This window comes from Myotis daubentonii, chromosome 2 (assembly GCF_963259705.1).
Source record: "Myotis daubentonii chromosome 2, mMyoDau2.1, whole genome shotgun sequence".
NCBI classification, from domain to species: domain Eukaryota; kingdom Metazoa; phylum Chordata; class Mammalia; order Chiroptera; family Vespertilionidae; genus Myotis; species Myotis daubentonii.
The window spans coordinates 63,816,384-63,837,785 of record NC_081841.1 but is presented as its reverse complement, the minus strand read 5'-3'; the positions used below and the strand labels follow the sequence as shown (position 1 = coordinate 63,837,785).

Below are 21,402 nucleotides of genomic sequence, written 5' to 3'. Positions count from 1 at the left end.
GTATATGGTTTCTTTGTGGACATAATAAACAAAAACCTTTATTTTAAAAAAGTAGGAATGTTACTTTTATTTAATAAGTTACATATTTCTCTGCAAATTATTTCTCCTGGAATAGAAAGTTAATGTTTATTTATCCATTAACAGTTCGCGAAAGAACATAATTCCCTTGCACCATACATGAAGCCATTTTTGTGCTTTAATTGTAAACATCATCAGAAACTCCAAGGCTCACAGACCTCAGCAAGTGACATAGAGACACAGTCAAACATAAGGATTATATGGCTACATTTGTGCTTAAAAAGAAGAAAACACCCAATAATGAGGCTGGTATGCCACTGTTTGTGAGAATATAAATTTTGTTTTGATAGATACCAAATAATGGCTTAAGGTGACCTTAGTTTTCCACTACCCCCCCCCAAGAATACAAATAAAAAATAAATAATAAGTCATAGACAAATATCTATTTCTATTGGCTAAAACTCTTTATAGTTTACTGGGTTAGATGTAAATATTACCCACATTTGATAACAAGACACTTGCAGAGAATCTTCAAACTATTCAGGATGCTTTGTTCACTGAGCGGCTAACTCTATTTTGAGCAATGATTTTGCACAGCCCCCACTTCTGCTTTTAAAATAAAACTGCAGATAGAGAGCATTAATGCTTCTTGCAGAACTATCAAGAATCCCATAGTGAACATCTCAAGTGAGGATTCCAAGCAGCTCAGAGCCCTGCTTTGAGGTGGGGTTCATGTTTTGAAAAGAGACTGCCTCGTCTGTTTAAAATCAAAATGGTTCTTGATCTGATGAATTACTCCTCAGAGAATAATGTAAATAAAATATACTCAGAATAACATTATTAATGTAAACATACCTGAACCAGAGTCAAATTTGGTTTCTGACCTGCAAAGGGAAAGACATTTTTTACAATATAAAAATCGCTTATTAGAGAATAACTGTTATTTTATGGGGAGGGCAAGGGGTAGATGCAACAGTTACAGATTTCAGTACAATGGTCAACAAGTAAAATAGCTTTTAAAAATGTAAATAGATATTTATTTTAACCATTTTAAATGCATGCATTACCCTAGGTCCCCTAAACATGCAGATACCCATAGAGATAGCACAATATGGAAAAGATATTAACTTTTCACTTGTTTTTGAGAGAAAGAAGGTAAATTATATATATATATATTTAAAGCACCCAGTCTCTACAGATTAACTTTTTCAGTAATATAATAAAGCAATTTTTAAAAACCCACAAATTTAAAACTATCCTCTTGACCTATTATTAAAGATTTTTAATTATTTAACACCAAATAATTTTTCACTGAGTTCTTCACAGAGTAAATGAACCTGGTAACCCCGTATGTTGAATAAGGAGGAGGGGAAAATCCAAGCCCTTGTGGGAACACTATGTTTCGGATACAGGCTAATACTGGTTGTAAATTCAGAGGCCTTTGAAGCTCTCGTTCGGCTGTGGGAAAACTTCTGTGAGGTAATTACTCTCGAGATGCTGCTGGTGTGCTGTCAAGCAGAATTAACCCCGAGACCAGGCCTATCTACACAAGCTCCTCTAAGACAGCATTGTCTATATCTAGCTCTCAAACCAATTAGTGGGCATGCTCCAGTCGGGTCTATATCACACATTAACAATCAGTAGTATATACGTTCACAGCTGCCATCCCAAGATACAAGGACCAGCCAGCAGGAGTCCTGTTTAAAGGATGTTACGTTGACAGAGAAGACTTTTTCCTGGGGAAATGTAGTTAACTAAATGGGGAAAGAGATTTCTTTGAAATTTTGCCAGGGTACCAAAGCACTTTTGGAAGTGGTGGCTTTTTTTTTTTTTTTTTTTTTTTACCTAAATTAGCATCAAGAGAAGTCAACAAAGAGCGGAGAGGCAGAAGATAAGCAAGAAGCGGCTTCTTTTGTCACAAAAATTTATTTTCTCAAGTACTCCCAAATAAAGTTTCACCTGACGCTTAAAGTCAATAACTGTGAGAACAAATTATTATTATCACCACGGTTATCAATCACCACTGTAATTCAGATCCACATTTTTCCCCAGTCCTGGGCCCACTAGTCGGCATCTCAGTCCTTCTCTTAGCTGTCCCTGACACCTGTTCAGGAGCAAGCCCGTTTTCTTTTTTTCTCCTGTTCTGGAAAGCCTTGCTCAGGCCTTTTTGTTTCCACATTCTGAGCGTAACTCTGGCCGACCCTGACCGCTGTAGTCCTGCTGGTTTGCTTGCCTATCTTATCTTTCCCAATAGACTATGTCTATGAACCTTTGTAGCCACAGCACCTATATGGTGCCTGCTGCTTGTACTCAACAAATATCTGTTGAGCCCTAACCAGTTTGGCTCAGTGGATAGAGCATCAGCCTGTGGACTCAAGGGGTTCCAGGTTCGATTCCGGTCAAGGGCATGTACCTTGGTTGCGGGCACATCCCCAGTAGGGGGTGTGCAAGAGGCAGCTGATCAATGTTTCTCTCTCATTGATGTTTCAAACTCTCTATCCCTCTCCCTTCCTCTCTGTAAAAAATCAATAAAAAAATAAAAAAAATAAAATAAATAAATAAATATATATATATATATATATATATATATATATATATATATATATATCTGTTGAGAAAAACATCCTCATCTCCTTACCTGTATGTTCTCCCTCCTAAGGTTCCCTTCTACTTATGTCCTAAAATGCATTCTCTCATGTCCCCTGAAACTAGGCCATAGCAATTCCTCCTTTCTCTGTCATATCTTCAGTATCTTGGTTTCCACAGGTTTCTCCTCTCTTCTTCTTAGAAGTACTCCAAAATCGAATAAAAGCCTTCCTTCAAATCTGTTCCCTGCTCTCATCCTCCCTCATTCTTACTGACTTTACTATCAAGTTTATTGAAAGGATGGACTATATCCTATATTGTATGTCTTCCTTTCCTGACCTCCCAACACAGGGATCTGCCCTTGCTAAGGTTTATCAGTGCCTTCCTAGTGCTAAATCCAAAGGCCCTATTATAGTGCCTGCTTTTCCAAACCTCTCTCCAAACTAGCACACAACACTGCTTGAATGTCACAACTGCAACCTCAAATGCCACAGGTACTAAGCTAAACTCACTTTCTTTCCCCTCAAATATATTTATCCTGCTAATTTCCCTATCAGTTAAGTTGGAAATCATGATGGTATTTGAGTTTTCTTCTGCATCCCATTATCTAATTAGCCACCAAGACCTGCTGCTTCTACTGCCTTCCCCTCCTCTCTGTCCTCACACTAAGCATCTTTAGGCCGATCTTTGATTCAATAATCTCATAACCAGATCCCCGCGCCTTTTCAACCCATCATCTAATCAGCGGCCAGATGTTTCCAAAACATCAATCTATCTATCACATTACTACCACCCCAACAACTAGAGCAGAGTTTTCAAAATTGGGTCACAAGAGAACCCATTAGTGGATTACAAAATCAATTTAGTGTATTGCAACTAGTATTTTTTTTTTAACTGAAATGGAATAATGAAGTAGACAAAATTCACCTCACATTTTGAGAATTTATGTAATTTTGTACAACTTTTAGGTACATGCACATGAATGTGTATGTATGTGCATGAACACTTGTTTACACATGTGTGTATGGAGCAGTAGAACCCTTACAAGTGAGCAAAAAGCCTCTGTCTGGCGTTCCTCTGGCTGCGTCCTCCTCTCCCCAGGCAACCAAATACTCGGGTCCCCAGTATTCCCTACCCAAATGGCTCTGAGCCAGCTTTCTCAGCCTCAATTCAGGTCAGGTAGCTACCACTGTGAGTATGTACCTCCAGCCCAAGGGGTAGCCAAAGGCTATGACTTGAAGGAGGAAGCTTGGACCTTAGGGCAGAAGGAACAGGGAACAAAATGGGTAGGGCAGGCCAATATGCTTTCCCTACTCTTCTGTGTTCCTGCTCAGAGAATTCTTAATTCAAACCCTCCTGTGAGAGTGGAGCGCTGACAGCACCCAGGAACCAGAGTTCCCCTGTGGACAAGACGGGCATGGTCTGGAAGGCCTTGAAATTCAGGTGCCTGCCTGGTGAGGACAAGGAAGGAGCGCTGAAAGAGCTCCTCCCCCAATAAAGAAGAAAAGAAAGAAGGTGTTTCTCTTATACATTCCATAACCATTGGAAGAGAAGGCAGAGGGAGCCTTCTCCTCCTCACCTCCCACTTGGCCTTGTTGCTGTTATCCCTCCATTTCCCAGGGTTAATCACAGCATTTTGCCAGAAAACAAAAGTAATTTTAAATTTGCACTATTCTCAATTATTTGGCTTCACACACAGACTTTATTGTTTTTGTTATGAGATATGTTTGTCAAGGTAGGTTGGTATATTCTTTGCTAACAGTTAGTTTATTGCCTTAATTTATAACTTTTAGAATAATTAGCTATACTGTGTCCCAACTTGTCCTCTTGCCCAGCCACTGCAAATTCAAGGGCCAAGACCTGGTAATAAGTCATCGTGTAAAAAGGTATGATTTTTACTATGGGCCACAGACAACATGTTTGAAAGCTACTGATGTAGGGACATCAAGTTCACAATCTGGTGCATGATGCACCATGACTGGCTTGTTTTTCCATCTCTAATCCACACTGTGGCCTTTACTCTCACCAAACCAAACTATTGCCATCTTAGTTCACAGCCTGCATCCAGCATCCTCAGTCTTCCCCAGCTCATCACTGACAAACCTTGACTCAACCCTCAAGATTCACCTCAATCCCCTCAGCATCCTGACTGCCCCCCTTGCCTCCCAGGGCTCCTGGCTCACCCCTGGGTTACCCCACAGTTGGGGGCCTGGCGTGCAATCTCACACCACAATGTGTAGCACCAACTCAAAGCTCAGCGAGCTACAGACTGGGTCTCATCCATCTTCATATTCTCAACACTTAGCACAGCACCGTGCATTTAAGAGTTCTTAAAAACTTATAGTGGGAACAAATGAACAAATGAATCTGTAAATTAACAGAAGGACAAATACAAGATACAGTGATCAAAAACTCTATAAACACCTCTTAAGATATGAAAAATCATATCAGGAAGTTTTTATTCTTCAGACCATCTCATCTTCTCTAGGTATAGCTAGCTGGTCAGTATGTAAAATAGATACATAAAGTGCATAGAAAATATCTTCACAAACTAATTAATAACCTTTGGAATACTTTTTTTATTTTAAAAAGTATTTTCAGAATTCTTTTTTTTTTTAATAATGTTTTTGTTAGTCCTCGCCGGAGGATATTTTTCCATTGATTTTTTTGAGAGAATGGAAGGAAAGGGGAGAGACAGAGAGAGAGAAACATTAATGTGAGGGAGACACATCGATTGATTGCCTTGAGATCAAGCCTGCAAAGGAGATACTAGTATGTGCCCTTGACCAGAACCGAACCTGGGACACTTCAGTCCAAAAGCCAATTCTTACCCACTGAGCCAAACCTGCCAGGCTACTTTCCGAGCTCTTAAACACAGCACTGAAACTTCAAAAATACAACTACTCTATTAATAATTAAAACATAACAACAGAAGTTAATACTGTCAGTGTGAAAAGTAGGGAAAATGGGCTCTAGGGTATAAGTTAATTCAGGTTTATATCAGATTCCACATACACACACTTATATACACAGGGACACAAAGTACTCCTGTACATATTATGGACTAATCTCTATTCATAAATCCCTTTAAAGAAAATAAGTAACTATAGATAGGAACAAACAAATAACAAGTATGACAAAAGAATTCACACAATCCTATCTAATAAAAGAGAAACATGGTAATTGGCGTACGACCGCTACCCTTCCCATTGGCTAATCAGCGAGATATGCAAATTAACTGCCGGCCAAGATGGCGGCCGGCAGCCAGGCAGCTTGAAACTAACATGAGGCTTGCTTGCTTCAGTGACGGAGGACTCCAACATTCCCCGCCTGCCTTGCCGGCCTCTGAGCTTGCAGTTTAAGAAACATTGTAACAAATATAGAAGCTAAACAAAACCGAGGGAACCTGCTTTCAGTGAGCCCGGGATCTCAGAGCTGGAGTTGATACAGAGTTTCGATTATAGAACCGAAACAAACCAGATACCTTCTTTCAGCAGCAGAGGCTTCAGAGCTGGAGCCAGAGCTAAAGCTGGCCCAGAATAAAAAAGAAAAAGAAAAAAAGGAGCAGTTGGGAGCTTCAGTCGGCCTGAAAACAGCCCTCAGCCCCTCACCCAGACTGGCCAGGCACCCCAGTGGGGACCCCCACCCTGATCCAGGACACCCTTCAGGGCAAACCAGCCAGCCCCTACCCATGTACCAGGCCTCTATTCTATATAGTAAAAGGGTAATATGCCTCCCGGCACCGGGATCAGCGTGACAGGGGGCAGCGCCCAAACCCCCTGATCGCCCTGCGGCTCTGTGTGTGACAGGGGGCGGGGCCACAACATCCCTATCAGCCCTGCTCTGTTCGTGACAGGGGAAGGCGCCCCAACCCCCTGATCAGCCCTGCTCTGTGCCTGATAGGGGGGAGCTCCCCAACCCCCTGATCAACCCTGCTCTGTGCCTGATAGGGGGGAGCTCCCCAACTCCCTGATCGCCCTGTGGCTCTGTGTGTGACAGGGTGCGGCGCCTCAACCCCCTGATTGGCCCTGCTCTGTGTGTGACAGGGTGCGGCGCCCCATCCCCTCCGCCCCCCACAGGCCCTGCTCTGTGTGTGACGGGGTAGAGCCATAACCTCCCCATCGGCCCTGCCCTGAGTGTGACAGTGGCGGTGCCCCAACCCCCTGATCCGCCCTGCCCTGAGTGTGACAGGGGGCAGTGCCCCAACTCCCCTATCGGCCCTACTCTGTGAGTGACAGGGGGGAGCTCCCCAACCCCCTGATTGGCCCTGCTCTGTGCGTGACAGGGTGTGGCGCCACAACCTCCCCATCAACCCTGCCTTGAGTGTGACAGGGGGCAGTGCCCCAACCCCCCAATCGGCCCTACCCTGAGCATGACTGAGGGTGGCATCGCAACCTCCCAATCTGCCCTGCTCTGTGCATGACAGGGGGCGGTGCCCCAACTTCCCAATCGGCCCTGCTCTGAGCCTGACCAGGGGCTGCACATAGGGATTGGACCTGCCCTCTGCCACCCGGGAGCATGCCTAAGCCAGCAGGGTGTTATCTCCCGAGGGGTCCCATACTGCGAGAGGGCACAGGCCTGGCTGAGGGACCCCCCCTTCCCCCCGAGTGCACAAATTTTTGTGCACCGGGCCTCTAGTACAGATTATATAAGAGAGCCAAGAGAAAAAAACCAAGATGGCGGCATAGGTAAACACCGGAGTTTGCTGCCTCGAACAACCACTTCAAAAATACAACTAAAAGACGGAATGGACATCATCCAGAACCACAGGAAGGCTGGCTGAGTGGAAGTTCTACAACTAGGAGGAAAGAGAAAAGCATACCGAGACTCAGAGGAGGCGCAGTGCTGAAGTAAAATACTAAGGTGCGGAGTGCATGCGGAGAGGGCTGGCGGCTGAGGGCGTGGTTGTCGTTTTCAATCGGGAGGGAGTCTCAGGCTCTGAGCTCCAGTTCCGGGTGAGTCTCTAGGGACCCAGACTCATACGGGAGAAGCGGGACTGTCTGGCATCGCTCAGAACCCTAGGGCAGCTTTCTCTCCGTGGGGCTTGCAGCGATTACTGGGACACAGAGAAGCAGAGCCTCTGAGGGCAAGACTGAGAGCAGCCATAATTGCTAACCCCGCCCTGTTGATCTTGTGGGACCCGCCCCGCCCAAGCCCTGCAGGGAGACTTTTGCTGGATAGCCTCAGGCAAAGGCTAGCACCTCCCTAGAGATCCAGGAGCCAGGAAGCCCAGAGGTCAGAGTGGGACCATCCAGTTTTCAGCTCTGTGGAACCATAAAAGACACATTCAGGGGGCAGGCTCAGTGAGCACCAAAGCCCCACTGAAGCAAGTCTAGCCCCAGAGGGGTGTATCCAACACAGAAGTTCTCCCACTGCAGACACAGCTGATTCTCACAGCCAATTGGCCTGGAGGTCAATTCCTCACAGTGATAACGACAACAATCAAGGCTTAATTACAACAAGATTGTGCACAAAGCCCACAAGGGGGTGCACCAAGAGTGTCTACCTCAGGTAATTGGGACACTTAGCACAAAAAGGCACTCTATCGACATAGCGAAGCATAAAAAATGCCGAGACAAAGAAACAGGACACAAGTGACAGAATTGGAGGAAAGCAAACTGCTGGATATAGAGTTCAAAACCACACTTTTAAGGTCTTTAAAGAACTGTCTAGAAGCCGCCGATAAATTTAATGAGGCCCTCGAAAAGACTGGTGAGACCGCCGATAAATGTAGTGAGATCCTCAAGAAATCTAATGAGACCCTCCATGTTGTGATAAAGGACCAACTAGAAATTAAGCATACACTGACTGAAATAAAGAATATTATACAGACTCCCAACAGCAGACCAGAGGATCATAAGAATCAAGTCAAAGATTTGAAATACGAAGAAGCAAAAAACACCCAACCAGAAAAGCAAAATGAAAAAAGAATCCAAAAATGCGAAGACAGTGTAAGGAGCCTCTGGGATAGCTTCAAGCATACCAACATCTGAATTATAGGGGTGCCAGAAGAAGAGAGAGAGCAAGATATTGAAAACCTCTTTGAAGAAATAATGACAGAAAACTTCCCCTACCTCGTGAAAGAAATAGACTTACAAGTCCAGGAAGCGCAGAGAACCCCAAACAAAAGGAATCCAAAGAGGACCACACCAAGACACATCAGAATTAAAATGCCAAGAGCAAAAGACAAAGAGAGAATCCTAAAAGCAGCAAGAGAAAGAAAATCTCTACAAGGGAGTACCCATACAACTGTCAGCTGATTTCTCGACAGAAACTTTGCAGGCCAAAAAGGAGTGGCAAGAAATATTCAAAGTGATGAATACCAAGAACCTACAACCAAGACAACTTTATCCAGCAAAGCTATCATTCAGAAGTGAAGGCCAGATAAAGAGCTTCACAGATAAGAAAAAGCTAAAGGAGTTCATCACCACCAAACCAGGATTATATGAAATGCTGAAAGGTATCCTTTAAGAAGAGGAAGAGGAAGAAAAAGGTAAAGATACAAATTATGAACAACAAATACACATCTATCAACAAGTGAATCTAAAGATCAAGTGAATAAATAATCTGATGAACAGAATAAACTGGTGAATATAATAGAATCGGGGGCATAGAAAGGGAGTGGACTGACTATTCTCAGGGGGGGAAAGGGGTGTGGGGGGTGCAGGAAGAGACTGGACAAAAATCGTACACCTATGGATGAGGACAGTGGGGGGGGGGGCGGAAATAAGGGCAGAGGGTGGGATGGGAACCGGGTGGTGGGGAGCTATGGGGGGAAAAAAGGAACAACTGTAATAATCTGAACAATAAAGATTTAATTTTAAAAAAATCAGAAATGTCGAAATCAAGATAATCATGAGCAAAGGAGCAGCCGAGTCCCTGCTATGCTGCTTGAAGATGCCTCACCTGAGCCTGTTAATGAGAATCTTCAGGGTCTCGTTACAATTTTTCTCCTCCTTCAACAACACTCTTCCATTGGGCACTGTGCTACACAGAGCACGCCTGTGTAAACTCCTGCTGCCCATGAGCACACTTGTGTTCCCACTTCTGTTTTGTTTTCCTTATAACCAGCCCATGGGATCACCCTGATATGTTGGAGACTTTATGCAGCAGGGCAGTCTAGGAAGCATTTAATAATGAGGTAACAGTCACGGAAAAGGCAGCCAGTGGAGACAGACACACCAGAGTCCAGGCACAGGTCTTCCACTTTCTACCCTATGTGACTTTACAGAGGTTTAGTGTCTCTCTAAGTCTGAGTTTCACTGTGTATAGAATGGGAGTAATTTATTTACCTTTTAAAATTTTGTGTAGATTAAATGAGATGTTGCTATAAAGTGCCTATGTCAGGACCTGGCATAGATTAGAAGTTGAATAAAAAACAGGTTTTATCTAAGCATTGATACTAAATAAAGTTTACCTATGGTAACCATTACAACTAGCAATATTTTAGCTAAGTAAATAAAACCCCACTATATTATTTTTTAAAAAGACTGCTTTACTCTGGTTGAGATCTTACTTGGGCTGCAATTTTATTATGAGTGTCAAATGATGTGGAAAAAAATAAGAGAGAATAGCAATAAAAATAACTGCAGAAACTGGAAAACAGTTAAGAGAGAGGGCTCATGGAAAGTAATTAAATGACCTGATTATAAAGTATGGAAAATAAATCTCATTTGCCCTTAAAGCACCAATAAAACATTCTCTAACTAAAATAGATGCCCAATGCACTATAGAGCATACTGGAATGAGAATCTTCAGACTGGGATTCTAGCTCAGAAACCACGACTAGTCATTTAATTTGTAAGCCCCATTTTCCTCACTAGTTATATAAGGCATATGAAATAACTTAATGTTGCATATGAAATAATTTAATGTTGCCCCACAAAAACTATCTCATGGAAAGGTAAGCTATCTAAATTTTGCTACAGTTCCCATTATAAAGAAATGAAAAAGAGAAGAGAACAGAGGGAAAAGTGAGTGTGAGATAAAAATTTTCATCTGTATAACTCAAAACTACAGACGGATAAGACTGAAAAAACAGATCATTCTTAGGGCCATTTTTTGTTCCAGGGTTCTACGATCCTTCTCCAGGACATATTGATAACTGCCTACTTTGAATTCCAATACCATTTCCTGCTTGCATAGCTTATAGCACTTAATTGTATGTTTCCTTTAAAATAAGTTTTTTTGTGTGTATATTATATCTCTAGAAAGAATAAAGCTTTAAAAGTCAAATTCCTTTCGCTATTAAAAATTAAATCCAAAATGCTAAAGAAAACAATGTTAATGTTATGAGCTGAATTGTGTCCTCTCAAAATTCGTATGTTGAAGTTCGAACCTCCTACTACCTCAGAATGTGACTGTTTTTTTGAAAATCGGGATTTAAAAGAGGTAACTAAATTAAAATATGACATTGGGGTGAGCCCTAATCCAGTATAATTGGTGTCGGTATGAGAAAAGAAAATTAGGAGGCAGATACACTCCGAGGAAGACCATGTGAAGACAGAGAGAGGACAGCCATCCACAAGCCAAGGAGAATGGCCTCAGTTGAAGCCACACTTCTGACACCTTGATCTCAGACTTCCAACCTCCAGAATTTTGAGGAAATAAATGTCTGTTGTTTAAGCCACCCAGTCTGTGGCATTTGGTTATGGAAGTCCTAACAAGCTACTACACTTCATGTCTTCTTCAGTCAAATATCCAGGAACCTCAAATCTCCAATAAAAGCCCCAAACCTAGAAATTAGCTGGAAATAAAAATGTCTACAGCTCTTATACACTTTAACCCATTTTAGGTAGAACACATATTTGATTTCTCTATTCTGCTTATTATTTTTAACCATATTCTGCCAAAGTGCTTTACCTACATTTTGATCATTGGGCAGCTGCTTCTGTAAATTACTAGAGACCACCACTAGGCATATCGTAAGATTTTGATCAATGGGCTCTTTGTCTGTTCATATCGCTGTGGGGGAATGTTTCCAATGGTTTTGCCTGGTCCTTTACACAACTAGTATTGTAAACATATTTTTCATGTACTCTCTGGGGATGAGGCAAACTTGGGAGGTAGTAAAATTTACTGCCCTACATCCGTTTTCACACAATATTTGTTTGCCTATTTTCCCAGGAAATTTTCATTTCTACTCTAGGTTGTAATCAGGAATAGGAGAATAGAAGTTATGGCTAGCAAGTTAGTGCCAGACACAATAATTGGCAGATCTAAAATTTTAGAGACAATAAAAGAAACTCAAACAAGAGAAATCCAGAGTTGACTAGTAAAAACTAGGCAAAAACTAGACATCTTGATAGGCTCTGAAGATGCCCATGGGGATGAAAAGGTAAAAGAGCTCCATCCTCTACACTTTACAGAACTCTACAGCAATTCCTAAAGGGACAAGCAGAGTGCTATGTAGCTCATTAAGGCCTAACTGTATCCACTATTTTATAATTCAGTTTAATAATAATAATAATAATGACAGCTATGATCATGAAAGTAATCATTTAATTATGCCATATACTAAGACATGGAAGAATGTTATTTGACAGCATTAAATTTTAAAAATCATTAGTTAATAATTTTAGGGTTAAAATCGATGTTCTGATTGTCCAGATACTATGTTTATCCAGAGCCTTTCATTTCACTGTACACAAACAGAAGAATCAACACAAAATTAGAAAGAGAAAAACATAAATTAAGAATAAAGATGCCATGGAGAAAACAATCTAATTTCCAGTCTTAAGTCTACCCTCTGTTTCTACAAAACCCTGAAAAAAAGCCATTTGGATCTAAAAAAGTCAGGTGTGGAGGGTTTTTTGTTTTGTTGTTTTGTTTTGTTTTGTTTGTTTTGCAAAGTAAGGATAATAATATCTGCTATTCCATACAGATTTTTGGTAACAAAATAAATAATGGTTGAAACTGGTTTGGCTCAGTGAATAGAGCATCAGCTTGCAGAGTGAAGGGTCCCAGGTTCAATTCCAGCCTAGAGCACATGCCTGGGTTTCGGGCTCAATCCCCAGTAGGGGGTGTACAAGAGGCAGCCAATCAGTGATTCTCTCATCAATGATGTTTCTATCTCTCTCTCCCTCTCCCTTCCTCTCTGAAATCAATAAAAATATATTTTTTAAAAATGGTTGAAGCACAAGGAAAATGTTGTAAAAATGAATTTTCCTTGAGAACTTTAGGATTACACAATTCAACAATTTAATTGAATATAGGAATTAATTTTCATAAGTATCTTAAACTCATTCATTATTTTACTTAAAAATTTATCCTTTCTAGTTAGCGCAATTAAAACCCAGCCTGAGGCAAACCATCAAAGGTAAATGGATGAGAAAGTCATTGATTCTTTTTTCCATTCATCCATTAGACTTATTCATTGAGCATCAACCGGTGCAGGTACTGTTCTTGGCTCTGGGATACTAAGACAGAGTGTACATTCTGGGAAAGAGAGTCAGTAGCAAACAACTACATAAGTTAGATTATTTAAGATAGAGGCTTACACAGAGTGCCTTCTGTAATGAAACCTAATGTGGAAGAACTATGTTAAATAAAACGGTCAGGAGTACTTTTTAAGGAGGAGGTGACACTTCGCTGACACCTAAAGAATGAGAAGTAGCCCACATGCAATGTGGGTGCAAAATGGAATCTTTGGTAGAGATTCTAGAGGAAAGGCAAAGGCAAAAACCCAAGTTTGGCATGAAGAAAAAGGAGGAGAAGAAAGGGGAGAAAGGAGAAGAAGGAGCAAATAAAGGTCAATGTAGGTAGTAAGAAGTGAATGAAAAACAGAATAGTAAGAGATGAATCAGAGAAGTAGACAAGGGCCAGATCTTGCTTTGTGAAGAATGAATTACAATGGAATAACAGTCAAAGTAGGTAGCCCACCTAGCACCCAGATCTTGGTTTTTAATACTATTTTCTAGTAAAAGGAACCATGGCCCTTTAGAGAATTGGCTGATTCTAAGACCGGGGCAGAAAATATGCAAGATAAGCCTAGAGCATCAACTAGTGCTAGAAGTAAGGATGGGCTCAAAAAACAACAACACACAAACAAATTCCTACATTGATAGGAACCTGTGAAGGGACACAGCCAACTGAAAGAGCTCCCAATAGCCAAAGCTGGAACAATCTGAGCAACAAGATAAATAAAGCAGTACTGCATTATAATCCAAAGGATAAGGTAAGTATCCATGAGTCCATATTGATATAAACAAATGATTGATTAATTAATTAAATGAGAGAAAAGACACAAATCTCCCTTCCAGAAGAATTCCAAATAATTTATGTAGATACTCGGTCCTCAAATTGGGGAGCATAGCTCCCTGCTCCTTAAGTGTGGGCTGTGCATAATGACTTCCTTCTGAAGAGTATGGTAAAGAAAGGGGTGGAAAGAGTAGCTTGACAGTAAGGAAACTTAGCAAACACTACCTCAGCCATGTCCCCAGCTCATTATCAAAAGTGATGTCATGTTGATAGTATGTACCTCTGATAGGTAATGAAAATGGCATTTTATTTCTTTGATCTGCCTCCCCAAAGTCTATAACCTTAATTGAATCATGAGAAAAAACATTGAAAAATACCAGCGGAGAGGCATCCTACAAAATACCTGATCAATATTCCTCAAAACTATAAAGGTCATCAAAAGTAAGGTAAGTCTGAGAAACTGTTCAAGAGGAGCCTAAAGGACACATGTGATGTGGTATCCAGGGTATGACCTGAGCAGACAAAGGACATTAGGTAAAAGCTAAGAGATTCTGAATAAAGTATGACCTTTAGCTAATAAAAATATATCAATATTAGTTCATAAATTATAACAAAGACACTATACAAATGTAGTATATTAATAATAGGGGAAACTGGGTAAGGGAGAATTTGGAGCTATATACCATCCTATTAATTTTTTTGCAAATCTAAAACTGTTCAAAAAATAAAGTCTATTAAGGGAAAAAAAAAAAGCCAAAGCAGAGGGACTATCACAGTAATTTGGGTAAAAGATGATAAAGATGATGGTGAAGCAGTGGATATGATGAGGAGACAAATTCAAATTATATTTCCAAAGTGCACAGCACAAAATATGGTGGCAGATTAGATATGGAGGGTGAGGGAAAGATAATAATCAAGGATAACTCAAGTGTTTTACTAAAGTAACTGGGTAGATAATGAATACTACCTTTATTTAGTGAATGGGGGGGGGAAAGAAGGGAAGAGTAGGTTTTGTTTGCCACCTCTGTCTATTTCTAATTCCTGTTTTATTCTGGTGAGCTATAGGATCAATAAGAAAATTTCAAGCTGTATGGTCCCACACAGGATCTCAGATTAGTATAACTCTTTTCTTTTTAATCACAGAGATACTAAAATCCTACTTTACAACAGAAAAGCATAAAACTGTCTTAAAAAGAGATGGTATAAATGTTTCTTGACCTAATTTAGGGACAAAAATTAGTAGTAAATCACTGATTCCCTAGGTCCAACTCAATGATTCTGGAAAATGTATGATTATCCAAATTACATCAAGCTTTTACAAAGCACAGATTAAAGAGTTGGGAAATGTATACTTTTAAGTTCCCCAGATGATATTGAGAACCATGACCTAGATGGCATGCCTTTAAAGCAAAGAAAACTTCTCCTGTTTAAAATATGAAAGCATCCAGCCTTTCTAATCATTTCAATTTGTTTACGTTAGTAATTCCCAAAGGAACTTTTTGCCCAATGAGGAAGTAAAAAATGTCCCATCATAATGTGGAAACTTCCACATTCACAAGTTGTTATGCATCACCATTATAAAGTTACCTTTGTGGGGAGCACTGAACTAAACACGGAACAACAGATCTGTCAGAAAAGACCCAGTCCCCAGGCAAAAAGAAAAAAAAAATAATAGGTTTACACTTTCTCAGTGAACTTACTGAAAACATTTGATTTTACAGTTATTGTTTCTGGCCATTAATCAAGTGATAAAACCTTGGGTTCCATGAATTACACAGTGGGCCAGCAAATCATGAAAAGATTTATCACTAAGAAGATGTTTTATGTGGTCAGAAAACTTACACTCCATTAAACCCCCCAAGCAAAAATAATATGAAGAACAAAGACTCACTGGCAAGAAGCTGTCCCTCACGTCTGGAAACCATGAAAATAAGGTCACTGGAAGATCTAAGTCATAGTCATGAAGTCACAGTCAAAAGCACTTATGGAGTGCTCACTACGTGCAAAGCACTCTGTTTGAAGGAAGAGGCCTTTTTAAAGTAGCCATAATCCAGCTCATAAAGCCCCTTCTACTTTAAGATCAACAGTTTGAACCCCCATCAGGAGCAAATGGGTAGCTGGCTCATCCTGAAGGATGGAGGTGTAATTTGGTCAGTACCCCTCAGTTTCTAAAATGGAATGGGCCTCTGCAGTCTGTGTAAATTTCACCATCTGGGTGGTCTTCCAGAGCCATCTCAAAGAGGGCACACCACAGAGGTACTGAAGTTAATTTATGCTTATGTAGACTATGAGTCATGCAGCTGCCATTAACACTATATGCTGAAGTGAGTCCATAGACGTAAAATGTGAAAAACTCCAGCAGCATAAAGCCAACTTTCCTTAGAGCAGAAAAATTGCAACTAGAACCACTGGAAAACAAATCAAGACACAAGTGAAGTAAAGTGTAGTTTGTTCCGAGGATAATGCAAGATAATAAAGATGAGTTATGAACAGCAGAAGGAATCATGAGTTACAGCCAGCTAATCCATGATCATAAAATAAAGGAATAATAAATTGAACATAGTTATCTGGTTTGACTTTAATTGACTCTCCTTTGTCTACCTACTTGTGGTGGTGCGATGCAGTAAAAAAGGCTCAAATAATGGAACCGGCAGCAACACTACTAAGAGCCGCCATATGTTAAACTCCTATTAAATGGGAAGCCCACTTAACACCCACAAGCAAGGAACCTAGCCAATTAAAAAATTTGAAGATTTAAAAACTCATCTCATAGATGGACAATTACGATTCTAAAAAAAGTCTTTTACCTATCTCCCAGAAGGAAAAATGTTTGTCTTCTTTTCTAGAGTTTATCCTACCTGCTAGTTAAATCCCTCCCCCTCATTTCTAATACCTTAAGTATATCCCAGTTTACACCTTTCTTCAATTTATCAAAAAAATAAAATAAACGTTTCCCTTGAGTTTGCTTTCCCACCAGTTCTAAGGGGTTAGCGCAGGGGTGGGCAAACTTTTTGACTCGAGGGCCACAATGGGTTCTTAAACTGGACCGGAGGGCCGGAACAAAAGCATGGATGGAGTGTTTGTGTGAACTAATATAAATTCAAAGTAAACATCATTACATAAAAGGGTACAGTCTTTTTTTTTTTTTTTTTTTAGTTTTATTCATTTCAAACGGGCCGGATCCGGCCTGCGGGCCGTAGTTTGCCCACGGCTGGAGCAGCACCTAGTCATTGTGACATAACCATGATGACTGTGTTTTCTGGGATTATTTTCATTTCTGATATTTTATCACATTATCTCCATTTCAGCTTGTGGTCTGAAAACATGAGACTATATCCTAAAATCGTAAGAGTCTGACTTTCACTACTGGTTCTACCGAAGTTGTTCTCCAACAATGACAAACCCAACCACTGGTTCTTATTCTTTTGAGTCTCTGCAGCATTACATAGTCTAGTTCATCCCTTCCATGGTATCTATACTTCTAACTTCAGTCTTTTTAAATATCTTTTTTAAAATTAATTTTAGAGAGAGAGGAAGGGAAAGAGATCAATAGAGAGACTTGTTCCACTTATTTACATATTCATTGGTTGATTCAGGATGATGCTCTAACCAACTGAATTACCTGGCCAGGACTTCTAACTTCAGCCTTTATTATACTAATACTAGAGGCCTGGAGCACAAAAATTTGTGCACTGGGGGGAACAGGGAGGGGGGTCCCTCAGCCCGGCCTGTGCCCTCTCACAGTCTGGGACCCTTTGGGAGATAACGACCTGCTGGCTTAGGCCTGCTCCCAGGTGGCAGAGGGCAGGCCCAATCCCTAGGTGCAGTCCCTGGTCGGGCTCAGAGCAGGGCCAATTGGGGAGTTGGGGCACCGCCCCCTGTCATGCACAGAGCAGGGAAGATTGGGAGGTTGCGATGCCACACTCAGTCACGCTAAGGGTAGGGCCGATTGGGGGGTTGGGGCACCACCCCCATCATACACAAGGCAGGGTCGATGGGGAGGTTGCGGTGCCACCCCCGTCATGCACAGAGCAGGGCCAATCAGGGGGTTGGGGCGCTGCCCCTTGTCACGCACAGAGCAGGGCCCATCAGGGGGATTGGGGCTCTGTACCCTGTCACACACAGAGCAGGGTCAATCAGGGGGTTGGGAGCTCCCCCCTGTCATGCACAGAGCAGGGCTGATCAGGGGGTTAAGGAGCTCCCCCATTCACTCACACAGTAGGGCCGATAGGGGAGTTGGAGCACCGCCCCCTGTCACACACAGAGCAGGTCAGATAAGGGGGTTGGGGTGCCGCCCTCTATCACCCACAGAGCAGGGCCGATCAGGGGGTTGGGGCACCGCCACTGTCACACTCAGGGCAGGGCCGATGGGGAGGTTATGGCTCTACCCCGTCACACACAGAGCAGGGCCCATAGGGGGCGCGGGGGGGAAGGGGGGATTGGGGCACTGCACCCTGTCACACACAGAGCCACAGGGCGATCAGGGGGTTGGGGAGCTCCCCCCTATCAGGCACAGAGCACAGCTGATCAGGGGGTTGGGGCACCTTCCCCTGTCACGAACAGAGCAGGGTGGATAGGGAAGTTGTGGCCCCGCCCCCTGTCACACACAGAGCCACAGGGCGATCAGGGGGTTTGGGTGCTGCCCCCTGTCACGCGGATCCTGGTGCCGGGAGGCCTCTCGGCTCCACTGATCCCGGTGCTGGGAGGCATATTATCCTTTTACTATATAGGATAGAGGTCTGGTGCACGGGTGGGGGCCTGCTGGTTTGCCCTGAAGGGTGTCCTGGATCAGGGTGGGGGTCCCGCTTGGGTGCCTGGCCAGCCTGGATGAGGGGGTGATGGCTGTTTGTAGCTGGTCACACACCCTTCAGAGTGGGGGTCCCCACTGGGGTGCCTAGCCAGTCTGGGTGAGGGGCTGAGGGCTGTTTTCAGGCTGGCAGGTGACTGAAGCTCCCAACTGCTCCTTTTTTTCTTCTTTTTTTATTCTGAGCCAGCTTTAGCTCTGGATCCAGCTCTGAGGCCTCTGCTGCTGAAAGCAGGTGTCTGGTTTGTTTGGGTTCTATAATCGAAACTCTGTATCAACTCTAGCTCTGAGATCCCGGCTGGCTGAAAACAGGTTTCTGGGGTTTTGTTTAGCTTCTGTATTTGTAACAATGTTTCAAACTGCAAGCTCAGAGGCCGGCAGCGGCAGGCGGGGAACGTTGGATTCCTCCATCACTGAAGCAAGCAAGCCTCATGTTCGCTTCAAGCTGCCTGGCTGCCGGCCGCCATCTTGGCTGGCAGTTAATTTGCATATCGCCCTGATTAGCCAATGGGAAGGGTAGCGGACATACGCCAATTACCATGTTTCTCTTTTATTAGATAGGACTAGAGGCCCAGTGCATGAGATTCGTGCACCTGGGGAGGGGGGTCCCTTAGCCCAGCCTGTGCCCTCTTGCCGTCTGGGAGCCCTCGGGGGATGTCCAACTGATGGCTGACAATCAGACATCTATAGCGCTGCTCTGGAGGCTGCTCCCGCCACTGCAGCTGTGCACTGACCACCAGGGGGCAGCTCCTGCATTGAACGTCTGCCCCCTGGTGGTCAGTGCACGTCATAGCGACCAGTCATTCCCTGTTTGGTCAATTTGCATATTAGCCTTTTATTATATAGGATAGGCCTTATATATCTTCCTTTATCTTCCTCTTTAGCATTTCCCAATGTGTGTTAACAGTAACATTAGCCTTACAGTATGTTCCTCAATTAAGAAAATATTCTGTGGTCAAAATTTTTCAGAAATGCTACATATAACATTCTACTCCTAGAGCTATATATCAGTGAATTTTGTGCACTCCTTGCTTTTTTTTGATAAAGCAACCATTGACTTATTTTAACTGAATGTTTTCCAATAAGTAATCCTGTGTTTTACTAATCCACAGAACTCTTTTTTAAAAATATGATTTTATTGATTTCAGAGAGAAAGGAAAAGGGAGCAAGGGGATAGAAACATCAATGATAAGAGAGGATCACTGATCAACTGCCTCCTGCATGCACTCTACTGGGGATCGAGCCTGCAACCCACGCATGTGCCCTTGACTGGAATCGAACCTGGAGCACTTCCTTCCGCAGGCTGATGCTTTATCCACTGAGCCAAACCAGCCAGGACCACAGAACTCTTTTTTAATGAATACATATGAACATATCATGGAGCTAATATAATGTAGAGTGGTATTTTGATGAAACAAATCTATATATATAAAAGCCTAAGTGACCAAACGACCGAATGACTGGTCAACCAGTCGCTATGACGCACAGTGACCACCAGGGGGCAGGTGCTCAATGCAAGAGCTGCCCCCTGGTAGTCAGTGCACTCCCACAGTGGGAGCGCTGCTCAGCTGACTGACGGGCGCCACACGCTGGGCTCATGGCTGGCAAGCTCTGCTGCAGCAATGTGAGTCTCTCCTGCCTCCACGGCAGCACTACCAAGTGGTGGTGGTGGCGACAGGCACAGTGGGGCCAGGATGAGCAGGAGCAGCGAGGCACCAAGTCCAGGCTCGGGCTCCTCCCCGGCTGCCTGCTGCTTTGCACATTACTACATCCCCCAAGGGGTCCCAAATTGCAAGAGGGTGCAGGCCAGGCTGAGGGACCCCACCAGTACATGAATCTAGTATTTAGTACTAGAGGCCCAATGCATGAAATTCATGAAAAGGGCTTGGCCCTCAAAGCCACGGCAGCTTGCCTCGGCCCTCACAGTCCCAGCTTCATCCGGAGGTCTTCCAGAAGTTTGTTCAGTCTAATTAACATATTATGCTTCTATTATTATAGACTAGAGGCCCAGTGAACAAATTTGTGCATGGGTGGGGTCCGGCTGGCCCAGCCCCAATTGGCCAATCAGGGCTGGGCCTGTTGGGAGGAAGAGACGGTGATAGGTTGGCCGGCTGGCCACCCTAATTGGGGCCAATCAGGGCTGGGGTGGCTGTGGGGAGGAGCTGAGGGTGATTGGCCAGTGGGCCCTGCCCCCGATTGGGGTGGGGGGGCCGACTGAAGGCAGGGCCGGCCATGGGGAAGGGCTGTGGCTGGTGGGCTGGCCTTCCCTGCCCCCAATTGGTATTGAGGGGCCAATCTGGGGTAGGGCCGGGTGGGAGGATGGGCTGCAGGAGGTTGGCCGGCCAGCTACACGCCATATTGGGGTGGGGGGTGGGGATCAGGGGCTGGGCCGGCCGGGGAGAGGGGCTGCAGGCCAATGGAGGTGGTGGGGGCCCATTGGGGATGGGGCCAGCTAGCAGGAGGAGCTGCAGGAGGAAACAGCTTTTCACCAGTCTCACATTCAGAGAGTTGATAAACCTACCCGGCTCTATCTATTGTCTATAGTTTGTTCCCTCCCTTACAGGCTATGGACATCACCCTCCAATCTTCCTTAAGCTCATCTGACTTATATTAACCAAACAAAGAATTAGGGGACAGCCTTAAAAGAAAAAGAGGAAAGCATTCTGGCTCCACCACAATCTTGCTCAATCCGAACCTTGTGGGGGAGAGGCTTGGAATCTGGGAGCCTACTAGACAGCCAGATTGGCAAACTGCTGAAGTAGAACATGAAGCCTCCAGGACTCGTCTGCTCCCCC

General features: G+C 43.3%; 1 protein-coding gene across 3 annotated transcripts in view; it reads right to left on the bottom strand.

Annotated features, from left to right (window-relative positions):
* The window catches only part of MSRB3 (methionine sulfoxide reductase B3), a 184,773-nt gene that overhangs the window by 80,403 nt on the left and 82,968 nt on the right, over positions 1 to 21,402 (bottom strand). For all 3 annotated transcript variants that reach the window (XM_059683513.1, XM_059683511.1, XM_059683512.1), the window contains one exon: positions 874 to 902. In XM_059683513.1, coding sequence (XP_059539496.1) covers positions 874 to 902 — 29 coding nt within the window. The remainder of the gene's footprint in view (positions 1 to 873; positions 903 to 21,402) is intronic.